Here is a 13,331-nt window from a genome sequence, read left to right as displayed (position 1 = left end):
ACCTGCAGGTGTAACTGCAGTTTATTTCAACAGTTTGTATCATTTCATTTTAATATTTTTGCTCTCTCGCAACCTTTAAATCTTTGGGCATTATGCGGTGTATCTTTGCAGATCAATATCTAACAAATATAAAACATTGGATTATTTAATTGGAACTATGATAAGAGGATAACTGGACAACATCATATCTGCAATGTCCCAGTAGCAGCAGATAATGTTGCAGTATGGTGATTTACAAATTTTTTCAATAAACTTCTAAAATCGTAAACTTACGAATCTCGTCTGAAATTAACCGTAAGAACTGGATAATGTGATAATCGGTATTTATGTTTGAATCGGGAGAATTGATTCATTAGAAGTGAATAGTACAATTGAAAGAACCAATACAACTGATGATTGTTGAATCACTCAACAACAACCGACTCTAATCGGAGATATAGTATAGCTACTCTCTTAATCTGCAAATTTGCATATATTAATGGTTATGAATGGTTATCAGAACCAACCAGGTCCACACCCACTTTTACGTATTCTAAATCATGCGCTAATTTGTGAATCAAAACTGCAAGTGTTGTTTGCTCTTAAACGGGGAAGCGAATTCAACAAGGTTATTCTGACCGTCTTTCAGGAATATTTTATTTTAGTGGCCGCAATATCTGTAACGCACTGAGAATACATTTTGATATGGTATAAAATGTTGTTTTTAGAAAACGATATTTAGGGAATCTCTTTAACGATCACAATGTAACAATACACGTTTTTATATAAGTATATATCATTTTTTACTTTGAAATCGGGATCATTATAAAGACTTCAGTAGTATCAAACAAGGAATTCGGAAAGCTCGGGAAATATATTGATTTGCAAATTGAATGCGAAAAATATGTAGCAATATAAATCAAACAGAAATCCTACTAATTAATAAAATTAGTCAGGATTTGGTTTAATCTAGCATAACTATTTCTAAAAGAGTCGCAAGATATTCAGTTACCATGTTGTGGCTTCAAGCATCGCTTATGCAATTGTCTGGAAGTACTTGCATCGACAGCACAAATGCTGCACTATTCTTAGACTCTGTTGAAATTTTTGTTATGACGTTGATTGTATTCATTCTTTTTTTCCGAAAAATTATAAAACAAAAGAAAGAATACATAAATTATTGCGCCACTTATATGATGAACATGTGGTGCTTTGGTTTAATGAACATGCTTGAAACATATTTCAGGCTAACCATTCCACCTTTCCCGTGTTTAGTGTCCAACGGCAACCGTGTAAATGAATCCGCAAGATTGCCCTGCGTTAAGTGTGCTATTTAGATGAAAGTTGCTGTTACTTTTCATCAATGTGATGTCCGCATTTTTCAGTTTTACTATTCGGAGTATTATTGCTCCTCGTCCTGTTTATATGTGAAATGAAGATATCCACTTCGGTGAATATTTGTGAATTCATTCTTTGTAAATATTTCATTAGAAATTCCACCTGGGTCTGATTGAACTACAGAAAGCGGTTCTCAAAGTTAAATATGAATTAACAATTTCTGCAAACTTTTAAATGACACATTAATAGAGTACTTTATAATAATAATAATATAATAATCCTTGCATTTGATATAGCGCTTTTCACGTCGGGAGGCTGTCCCAAAGCGCTTCACAGAACACACTGTAAAGTGAGTTGACTGTATATTTGTGGGCGAACGTGGCAGCCAATTGCGCACAGCAATGTCCCACAAACAGTCGTAGCTTGAAAATGACCGATTTATTATTGTTTTGGTTTTTTGGAGGGATTATTATTAGGCTCTGTGTGGAGTAAGGAAACTTGCCCAAGGTTTCGCCCTCTGTCTGGAATTGAACTCAGGTCTCTCGCTTCCAAAGCGAGTGCTCTAACCACTGAGCTACAGGATCATCTTGTATTTCTACCCAAGTACTCGTACATTCTGACAGACCAGATGTGGACAGGATCAGGGTGAGGAACAGGAGAATCATGTTCAACTGAAACACTCGATCCATAGAGGGCACTGCCTCACAATAAATAAAACAGTTTCTTCATTCTCACAGAGGCAACAATTGTGAATGAGTGACAGTTTCATTTTTATTGCTCTTATAAAAGCAACCCACGTTGTTGCTAAGTGCAGTAACTGTTTTGTTAGACAAACCCAGTAGTTATTTGTAGCAGCAACTTGTAGCACAAGAAATCAAGCTCATTGAGATACTTCCCTGCGTGAAGGGCACTATATATGTGGAAGCAGTTGTTATTGTTGAATCCAGAACTGGAAAACTAACATCTTATGGATAACTAATTCATTTGCTTTTTAGTTAATGTCACAGAAGCGTTGATGTCAACCCGAAGAAACAGCAACTCTGTTTAGCGTCTTATTCAAACATTGAAAACGCTGATATTGCACCACTACCCTCAACAATGTCAGCCCTAGATTATTCGATTGAAATCATGACAGATACTCAATTTGATATTAGATCGCATTTACAGTAGAATATTCTGGTTAGTGCCACCTGAGGGGATATGCACGTTAGAACTTTAATTTTTGTGGAGTCCTGTAGCTCAGTGGTTAGAGCACTCGCTTTGCAAGTGAGAGACCTGAGTTCAATTCCAGGCAGAGGGCGAAACCTTGGGCAAGTTTCCTTACTCCGCACAGAGCCTGATAATAATCCCTCCAAAACCAAAAACAATAATAAATTGGTCATTTTCAATCTACGACTGTTTGTGGGACATTGCTGTGCGCAATTGGCTGCCGCGTTCGCCCACAAATATACAGTCAATTCACTTTACAGTGTGTTCTGTGAAGCGCTTTGGGACGTCCTCCCGACGTGAAAAGCGCTATATCAAATGCAAGGATTATTATTATTATTACCGGGTTGTGCATTTTCCATTATGAGGGTTATCATAGCCATGTGCCCACACTTTGGTCAGGAGGATGGCAGTGATGCTCTCAAGTGTTTCACATGGTAATACAGAGGCTCACATGGAGTTGCTGGTATCAGCAGTTCACCCACTGAATGATGAAAACTGTGCTTGATGGATAGTGAATCTCCAACTCATGTCAATCGTTCCAGCGGGCGGAGGTGTGGGGCAGAAGTGAGGTTAGTGGGGACTCCTTTGAGATGAGATGGCTTCAAGACAGTATACTTTTGACTGTCAAAATTAGTCTAATCATAATGGCAAGCACTCCACCATGGAATAAGGCATTGATAATGCAAGAAAAAATGCATTTATGTTGTGTGTTTCATGTTGGGATGACCTAGCAAAATGTTGGGTAGTCAAGAATTTGCAGATGAGCTGCGATTGTAATCAAGGGGGATGGGTGAAAGGATGACCAAGGCACATAAAATTCATGACAGACATCAAATTTGATAGTATTTTGTAGCATTTATTTCTTGTAGATTACACTGTTTGGTGCCACCAGAGGAAATATACTGTACATATTATCTGTTTAATTTTACTGCATTGCCTATTCTCCATTATGAAGGCTAACAGGGCTTTGGCCCGTATCTGTGCACAGGAGGAAGATAGTGGTCTTAAGCATTTTATATGATCATGGCACATTTTGTTTACCTAATAAGGACTCAAACTGTGCTTGCTAGCTAACATCATCTTGTGTCAATTCCTCCCTCCCCCCGCCCTCCCACCCCCCAAAATGGGTAGGTAGTGCATGAGGGTTTGAGTTGCACGGGCAAATAAACAAGCTTAGTGGGAGTCTATTTTGAGCTGAGGTGGCCACATGGCAATGTACTTCAGACTATCAAAATGATGTCACTCTTATGGCTGATCCTCTATCATAGTACAGGCCATTAATGATAACACACAACTACAAAAACAAATTGCATTGATATCATGCGTTTCATGTTGGTATTACGTTGCAAAATGTTGAACAGTCAAGGGTATCCTAGTGTTTGGATCAAAGGTGATGGAGTGGAATGAATACTGAAGAGAAAGGACTTGATTGGAGCCTTCAAGGAGGGAAGTCAGGGCAAGGTGGAGAGATTCCTGAATGGAGTTCCAGAAGGTGGCATGAAAAAGGCTGAATTCCTGACTATTGATGGTGGGGCGGTCGACATGTTGCAGATCAGTGCCTGCTAAGCGAATGGAGCAGAAATGTTGGTAAGGTGCTTAAGGGCCAATAAAGTGGAGGACGTTTAATGTAAGGATGAGGATCTTCAACTTGTTCCTTTGTAGGTCAGGGAGACAGTACACTTCTGTGAGGGTGGGGGCGATCAGCTCATGGAGCTTGGTGTGGCATAGTTGCAGAGTTCTGAATAACCTTTACGCTGTGGAGGGAAGAGTTGGGAAATCTGCTGAGCAGTGGGTTAACATAATAGGGACTGGACATGATGAATGCATGAATGAGGGTATTGGCAGCATGAAGGGAGAGGCAGTGGCAAAGTTGGACAATGTCGTGAAAGTATGAGAACGCAAAATGGTTCGTATCACTGATATGGGAATAAAGGATGGGTGAGGGTCGAACATGCCACCAAGCATCAGTATTGGCTCCGTGAAGTGGAATGTGCATGTGTCAATAGTGACGTTGTCAGAGCCTGAGATGAGAATATGCTGACTGGAGCCAAGCAAGAGGATCTCCAGCCTTTCAACTTTTAATTTGAGAAAGTTAGCTCTCATCCAGGGGTTGATCGCTGAAAAATAAAAACATTGAGGTATATAAAGGAAGAGCTTGAATGCATGTTTATTTGTAAATGAGCTATCCTTCAAAATGAGGATACATTTAGGATGGGCCAAATGGTACGTTTCTTACCTACAATGACATGTTTCTATGTCCTGTGAATAGGTGGAAATTTGACTTCTTCCCAAAATAATGCTAACAAAACTGAAGACCTGAGTGAATTACCTGCTGCAATGCAATGATGGGGATTTCCTGATAAGTATTGTTATTTATGTATTTCATTTCTAGCAGAATAGATGTACTGTAGGAATACTTTTCAAAATGAAAGCTGCTCTCTGATTCTTCGCATGTACAAGCCAATTGACATTCACGGATCACAAATGTGTATTGGATCAGCGCATGCACAGTATTGAATACAAGCCAGTGGGAATGCTGATGGAAATCTATACTTGAGCACTTTCCTTCCTTCAGGAGTTTGAGGAACATAAATCTGCTTTCACACTTCTCACTCCATGTCACCTTACATCATAGCTACAGGCAACAGGTCCATAGTATCAGAATTGAGTTTTTATATTTTGATGCCATTGTATGTCTGTTCCCTGGAAGAAAATATAGATTTACAATTGCTAATGTTTTATCAGAAAAATGGCCAGATTCCTGTGTGAAGATATCAAAGCAAAACTTCCGGTCACTCATTTACAGTATCAACTCAAATCTATCTTTTTCCTTCCACGAGTGTCGCCAGGAAAATCCCCTTGGCGGAAGAAAAAATAAGTCGAGTCCTGAAGCTCAGTGGTTAGAGCACTTGCTTTGCAAACGAGAGACCTCAGTTCAATTTCTGGCAGGGAGAAACCTTGGCAAGTTTCCTTACTCCACATGCCTGATAATGATCCCTCAAGGAAACAAAACAATAATAAATGAGTCACTTCAAATTATGACTGTTTGTGGGATACTGCTGAGCGCCATTGGCTATCGCATTTCCCCCTCAAATATACAGTCAATTCAATGTACAGTCTATTCTGTGAAGCACATTGAGAAGTCTAGAAGACCTGAACAGCTCTATATCAAATGCAAGGCTTATTGTTATTTTTAAATATCAAAAACCATAAACAAACAAATATGTCTATCTGTGTGTGTGTCTGTGTGTGTGTGTGTGTGTGTGTGTGTGTGTGTGTGGAGGGTGGGGGGATAACAAACGACAGCCGCTGTAGCATTCTACCTGCGATGTGTTTGTGCCACACTTACACCACAATTTCCCTGTGACTGGGGTGGAATTCCATAGCGCCTCTCTGTGTCACACCAATTACCTGATTGTGGAATGTAGTTGGTACAGGTGGGCTACAGCCAAGGCCTGGGCACCTTGTATGTCATCTGTGCCATTGCTCTTCGATGTTACGGACAGGCCAAACACGACGTCAATTTTGTATCATAAACACCTACCTCTAAATGTGGAGCTGCCCTCCTGGCTGGAGTCCTGTAGATCAATAGTTAGAGCACTTGCCTTGCAAGCGAGAGACCCGGGTTCGATTCCCGGCAGGGCGAATCCTTGGGCAAGTTTCCTTACTCCACACACCTGATAATAATCCCTCAAGAAAAAAATAATAAATTGGACACTTCAATCCACGATTGATTGTGGGACGCTGTTGTGTGCAATTGGCTGCCGCACTTCGACCACAAATATAGAGTCAACTCACATTACAGTATATTCTGTGAAGTGCTTTGAGATGTCTAGAAGATGTGAAAAGTCGCTATATCAAATGCAAGGATTATTTTCCCTTCAGCGTTGTTGCGTTTCGTGGTAGAAGCTTTCTTCTAGCATCAAACGATTTTGAACCAATCTCTTATTCAGCCCAAGGGATGACTTGGACAATTTATATAATTTTCAAAAATCTATAATCCGTATACGTAGTTTGAGGAATGCTGGCACCGGCTGTCAAATGTGGCTTTCTGTGCAGGTCTGCATCAGGTCAGGTGTGGCATGTGAGTGTGGAAGCTGTAACCGAATGAAATGATGAATCGTTCGGACCTACAAATTATCCAACATGGAACAAGCTTCACAACAAATCAATTCCCTTTAAACATGAGCAAGAGATCTTGCAGGATTCATCTGGTACAAAGCCATGAAGTATCCAAATATTTAATAGAATAAGACTTTTCCACGATTCTGAAAAAAAATGAAGTTTGTGCTATTTAAAAAATCTCTATTTTATACTGGAAATGAAAATGAGCTTCCTTCTATCAAAATCTTCAGGGTGAAATGTTATGGAATATTACCATGAAATATCTTTTCGAAAATGGGCAGTAAAATGACTCAAATCTGCATGATCTTCAATATGCTGTTCGAAACCAGGACTCGTATTGGACGATGCAACCTGGATGGTGATTTGCATAATTTAAAATTTTAATTGGACTTACATCACCTGATGGTTCTTAAGGAGACGTTTAGAAAGAAGCAGAAAAGTGGATTTTGTCTGGAAAATCCCTCATCTCTCTGATCTTCATCAAATTGTTCAGAATGGGCAATTGGCTCCGAGTTCTGGTCGCTTTGTCCCTTTGTCTACATGGTAAGCGCTGCAGAATCCGCATTGATTGGAATTAAACTCACTTTGTACAGTTTAACAATCTGACCTATGTATGATTTGTTATCTCACCAGGCACAACCGCAGCCCTTACTCTGACTCAGCCATCGTCCATCTCAACCTCCCCGGGAAACACGGTCACGATCATCTGTACCATATCCGGAGCCACCATCGCCACCGAATACACGAGCTGGTATCGGCAGAACCCTGGCAGCGCCCCTGTGTTTGTTTGGTATGAACTCTCCACAAGAGGTCCGGGTATTCCTGATCGATTCACTGGTTCTAAGGACACATCGAGCAACGCCATGCATTTAACCATCAGCGGTGTGCAACCGGAGGACGCCGCCGATTACTACTGTGGTGCCAGGGAGAGCGGCAGTCCGTATAACTTCTTTTTCGGTCAAGGGACCAAGCTGAGTTTGAAAAGTAAGTGATCTTTGATATTGTACACTTTACATGTGGTTGTTTCGACTTTTCAATAATTATTTTGATCTGGTTCTCATTCATAGGTTCCACAGTATAATTGTATGTGCATCTGTGTTGGATTCTGTTTCAATCTGTTCTGGTAATATTTGCATCTGGCTATAATCTTCGCAATGATAATCTTTTTATTTGGAAATCGGATATTTTGAAGAATCAAACATACGAATGCTGAGTTTAACTGAGAATCTGTGAAGAATTAGGACGGATAGTGCAGAAAACCAGCAAGGGTAAAAAGTCTCAGAGGAATAGCATGACGTGGAAATATTACTTCTCCCGTTAACAAACGCTTCTTTTTTAACGTTTTCTGCAGATTTCTCTTTGGATTTCTTAAAATGTTTTATTTTCTCCCAATTCCGTGTTTCATGTCACCAAGGGGAGCACAATTGCAACGAACAGCAAAGACTCGGTAATGTCACATGTTCCATCACAAGTGGCTGTAATTGTTCAGATATTATCAACACTGAGTGAAGACACAGCCCGAGAGACGGCTCAATCCGCTCAACACACAAAATATATTTTCTCACTTGGAAATTAACTTTTTGTTTCCTATTAGTTGTGACGTTAAGGGGATCCCAACCTACGTATTAACTTTCAATGTAGTGCGCTATTATTAGGACTAAATTCAGTAAATACGGTGCGAACTGAATTATTGAAGACTTGTGAAGTTACTCTCCGCAGCGATTGAAATATTGGAATCTGATTGTGCTCCTGAATTGATTTTCTGTGTACAGTGTTTGGTCAAAAGAGATTTTCACGTTGTTACTATCTGCTGCCGGTGCCTGTAAAGAAACATCAATGATGGAATTGTTTATTTATAGATGGGGTGAAAGCATTTGGCTGTTGTGTTTATCGGTATGTCACAGTCGCTCCAAAAAGATTCAATTTGATTTTGAGAATTTCTAATATTCTGATTGTATTGATAAATAATCACATTTTGATGTATTAAAAACAAACGACCTACGTTGGCGAATAGCGATTTTCTAATCCCAACGTCGTTCAAAGGTTAGCATCTGCCTTCTCAAGGAAGGTTAGTTTGCGCAAAATTGGATTGAAAGCCGAATAAAGCGTTTTTACATTTACACAGAGGTAATAGGAAAGGAGTGGTCAGTTGCAAACACACCCAGATATTTATATCCATTTGCTGCACGTTCTCTCCTCTGTGAAGGGAAACAATAGTTACAATTAGAATAATGTTTTACTGCGCTTTCAATCAGGTGTTCCCACCACATATTCCCTGTGACGGGATATATATGTAGTGTCTGGTGTTATTTCTGATAACTGTCGTCTTTAATTTCTTCATTACGGGAATATTTGAACCTGTTGTCCTCATTTAACCGCTCACCAGCCAACTAATGATAGTATGTATAATAATGAGCGGTGTATGATGAGCAGCCCCCAGACATTTGTCTATCAGCCGTGAACCCAACACTGATTGTTCCCTTGATATAGATAGACTTTGTCACAATTGAAAGGTACGTCAATAGACAAGAAAATGTTTTACCATTTACGCAAAAGTTGAATTACGGTATGTAGTATTTATTAGCGAACATGAAGTTGTGTCGTGCGATTGTACAGGACGATTGTAATTTTAAAATGTTAAGAAATTTAATTTCAACTATTTTAATTAATCATACAATACAATGGACATGATCTGAATAATATTTTTTCCCTTCCAGAACCGCGGGGCCCTTCGGTGACTGTCCTTCCGCCTTCACCAGATCAAATCACAGCAAAGAGCAAGGCGACCCTGGTGTGTCTGGTGAATGATTTTATCCCGGGAGCTGTGGAGGTCGAGTGGACTGTGGATGGCGGTGCCACAAGTGAAGGTGTTGAAACGAGTGCGATCAAACAGCAGGCGGACAACACGTACAGTGTGAGCAGTTATCTGACTCTGCCAACCTCCGAGTGGGAGTCACACGACCTGTATTCCTGTGTGGTCAAACACGAAAGTCTGGCGATTCCGCTCGAAAAAAGCATCGCCAGATCCAGTTGTACCTAAACCAGGAATGTGGAGCGCTAATCGAATATCTACCTTTGATAATACTACTTGTGATTGTAGCATTTTGGAATTGAAGTTAATATTGCTAGGAATGTCCAAATTGAGCAACTGACTTGCTTTGTAAAGACTTTCGGTCAAATTCCCCACCGAAGGAAATAGCATTTAGATGTTTCAAGTTTTGCATTAAAACCGGCAAGAATAATATTTGTCAGTTTGCTGGAATTGAATGGTTGTATCTTACAATGTGTTCACGCTATAACGATGAAACCCCTTGTGTAAAATTATAGAAATAACATATACCACAGCTTAATAAAGTGCCTCTTCCATTGTCCTCTGTGCATCGGCTCTTTTTCTTCCATTTCTTTTCTTGATTTCGTTCATGTTTCCTCTAACCACTAGGTTTATTTTTTATTCATATATGAATATTTAGATAAACATTGAATATGTAATAAACTGGAAAAAGCACAGAATGCCGTCACACGGGAAGAAATATTCCACCAGGAAGTTATACACACACAAAGGAACACGAATAGCACATTCAGCATTTTGCTGTCCTGCCTCAGACTTATTCTGCAGAGAGTGGCACAGAGGCGTCAGCGGCTGTAATTGGGTTTAGTTAATTGTAGTCCCCAAACTATTGCGTCCTAAAATGTAAAATGTGTTGCACAGAATTTGGGAAAAATATTAATTCCGGGCGTTATCTGGCAGTCGTTTCATGACATTCTTAAAAAGAACCCACTTTGAAGTTGAACTGAAAATGAATTAAAATTAAAGTGAATTTGAAATATTGCACAAAGTTAAAGATGAATTCATTTAATGGTTCTTACAGGCGAAGCATGTGAAATGTTCTGCACCAAAATTGGCGAAAATCCATCCAGGGTTTAGATACTAATTCACTGACTAATTTTGCCCCCTCCCTCTGCAGCCCACCAATGTCTATAGATCCAAATCAGCGTGTCTGCGTAACTGTTTACTTAAACTAAGCTTTTATGTTGCTAAGTGGAGTGACAACATATTTAAAAGCTACGTGTCCATCAGCCAATCAGATGCAAATGAAACGAGAAGGTGTACCCACTCCCAAAAGCTCAAGGAAGATTTACTCCTCGTCCCCCAGCCACCCCCCCCCCCCCCCATCTTGTGGGTACTGGCGTGCCCCAATCCTGCTGTTGAGAAACCAACTTCCTCTTTGCAGCATTTCGATGACTGTTTAACACGTACAGTTGTCAATGCAGTTTATTTCAACAGCTCAAGTTTGCATTATTTCATGTTAATGTTTTCCCCTTATTGCAACCTTCAAATCAAATTATACACTGTATCGTTGTACTTTAATATTTAAGTAAGTATAAAACATTGGATTATTTAATTGGATCTATGACAGGAGGATAACTAGACAACAACGTATCTGCAACGTCCCATTAACAGTAGGTAATGTTGTAGTATAGTAGTTTACAACATCTTTTCAATAAACTTCTAAAATCGTAAACTTATCAATCTCATATGAAATTAACCCCTAAATGAAGATAGTGTAATAATCGGTATTTATGTTTGAATCAGGAGAATTGATTCGTTAGAACTGAATAGTACAATTGAAGGAACCAATAGAACCCATGATTGTTGAATCGCTCAACATAACCGACAGTACGCAGATTGTCTCCTACGTTCACAAGATATAGCTATTCTCTTAATCTGCAAATTTGAATATATTAATGGTTATGAATGGTTATCAGGACCAACCAGGTCCGACATCTACGTTGACGCATTCTGAATCATGGGCTAATTTGTGAGTCAAAACTGCAAATATTGTTTGTTCTTTAATGGGGGAAGTGGATTCAACAGGTTACTTTGGCCATTTTTGAGGAATATTTTAGATTTGATTTTACTGGTCGTAATATCTGTAGCGCATTGAGAATACATTTCGATACGGTGTAAAGTGTTGTTTTCAGAAAAGGATAATTGGGATATCACTTTAACGATAACAATGTAACTATATATGTTCGAGTATTTAAATTTTTTCCTTTGAAATCGGCATAATTGTAAAGACGTCAGCAGTATCAAATAACCGATTTTTACCCCTCTTCCTGTTCATATGAGAAATAAAGAAATCAAATTCCCTAACCTTTGTATATTTCAGTAGAAGTTCCACCTGGGTCTATTGAACTACAAACAGCCATTCTCAAAGTTAAATATGAATTGAACAGGTTGGCAACTTTCATATGATAGTTTAATAGAGTATTTTTTGACCAATTTTGTATTTCTACCCAAGCATTCGTACATTATGAAAGACCAGAACAAAGCGAGGAGCAGGAGAATCATGTTCAACTCAAACACTCGATCCGTAGAGGGCAATGTCTCACAATAAATAAAACAGATTCCTCACTCTCACAGAGGCAACAATTCTGAATGAGTGACAGTTTCATTTGTGTTGGTCTTATGAAAGCAACTCACTTAGTTCCTACCTGTAGTGACTGTTTTTATATCCAAACACTGTAGATATTTGCAGCAGCAACTTGTAGCACAAGAAATCAAGCTCCCCGAGATGCTACTCTGCATGGTGATCACTATATATTTGGAAGTTACTGTTGTTTTTGAATCTAGAACTGAAAAAGTGATTTAACTTATGTATGACTAAGTTCCTTTGCTTTTCAATTAATGTGACAGAAACATTTATGTCTACCTGAAGGAATAGCAACTTAGTTTAGCATCTCATTGTGGAGTCTGGTAGCTCAGTGGTTAAAGCACTCGCTTTGCGATTGAGAGACCTCGGTCTGATTCCAGATGGTGAAATCTTGGGCAAGTTTCCTTACTCCACACGCCTGATAATAATTCCTCAAGAAAAAAGAATAATAAATTGGTCATTTCAATCCATAACTGTTTGTGCGACACTTCTGTGCGCAATTGGCAGCCGCATTTCGCCCACAAATATACAGTCAATTCACTTTACAGACTACTCTGTGAGATGCTTTGAGATGTCTAGAAGACATGAAAGCGCTACATCAAATGGAAGGATTATTATTTATTATTCAAAAAATGAAACCTCTGATAATGCACCACTGCCCTCAACAATGACAGCCCTAGATTATTGGATAGAAATCATGACAGAAGTTCAATTTGATATTAGATTGTATGAATTATTTATTGTAGAATACCCTGCTTGGTGCCACCTGAGGGGATATGCACATTAGAAGTAAAATTTTACCAGGTTATGTATTCTCCATTATGAGTGTTAACAAGGCTGTGTGCCCACATTTTGGTCAGGAGGATGGTAGTGATGCTCTCAAGTGATTCACACGGTAATACAAAGGCTCACATGTCACTTGGTTGCACCAGCATTTGCACCAGAACTGCAATTTGAATCAAGGGGGATGAGAAGGCAGGATGACCAAACTACAGTCAAAGAGGAAAGAGTTGAGATTAGCCTTCAAGGACGGAAGACAGGGAAAGGGGAAGTGATTCCTGAATGGAGTTCTCAAGGTTGGGGCCAAACAGGCTGAAGGCCCACCTGTTGATGATGGGTCAAGCAGGTAATGCACCCCTACCTTCAATAAAGGACTGTTGTGTCAGCCCTAGATTAGCAGATACAAATCATGACAGATGTCCAATTTGATAGTATATTGTATCACTTATTCATTGTAGTTTATCC

The 13,331-nt window shown here is 39.4% G+C and overlaps 1 protein-coding gene across 1 annotated transcript; it reads left to right on the top strand.

The window, feature by feature from the left end:
* Positions 1 to 7,091: 7,091 nt before the first annotated feature.
* Positions 7,092 to 10,022, top strand: LOC121848019 (immunoglobulin lambda-1 light chain-like). Its single transcript, XM_042337152.1, has 3 exons — positions 7,092 to 7,194; positions 7,285 to 7,635; positions 9,369 to 10,022. The coding sequence occupies exons 1-3, from the start codon at positions 7,146 to 7,148 to the stop codon at positions 9,689 to 9,691; spliced, it is 723 nt and encodes a 240-aa protein (XP_042193086.1). The 5' UTR covers positions 7,092 to 7,145; the 3' UTR covers positions 9,692 to 10,022.
* The last annotated feature ends 3,309 nt before the right edge of the window (positions 10,023 to 13,331 follow it).

The sequence above is a fragment of the Callorhinchus milii genome, unplaced genomic scaffold, assembly GCF_018977255.1.
Source record: "Callorhinchus milii isolate IMCB2004 unplaced genomic scaffold, IMCB_Cmil_1.0 Scaffold8, whole genome shotgun sequence".
NCBI classification, from domain to species: domain Eukaryota; kingdom Metazoa; phylum Chordata; class Chondrichthyes; order Chimaeriformes; family Callorhinchidae; genus Callorhinchus; species Callorhinchus milii.
Note: the sequence above shows the minus strand (reverse complement) of the source record. Positions and strands in the feature narration are given on the sequence as shown.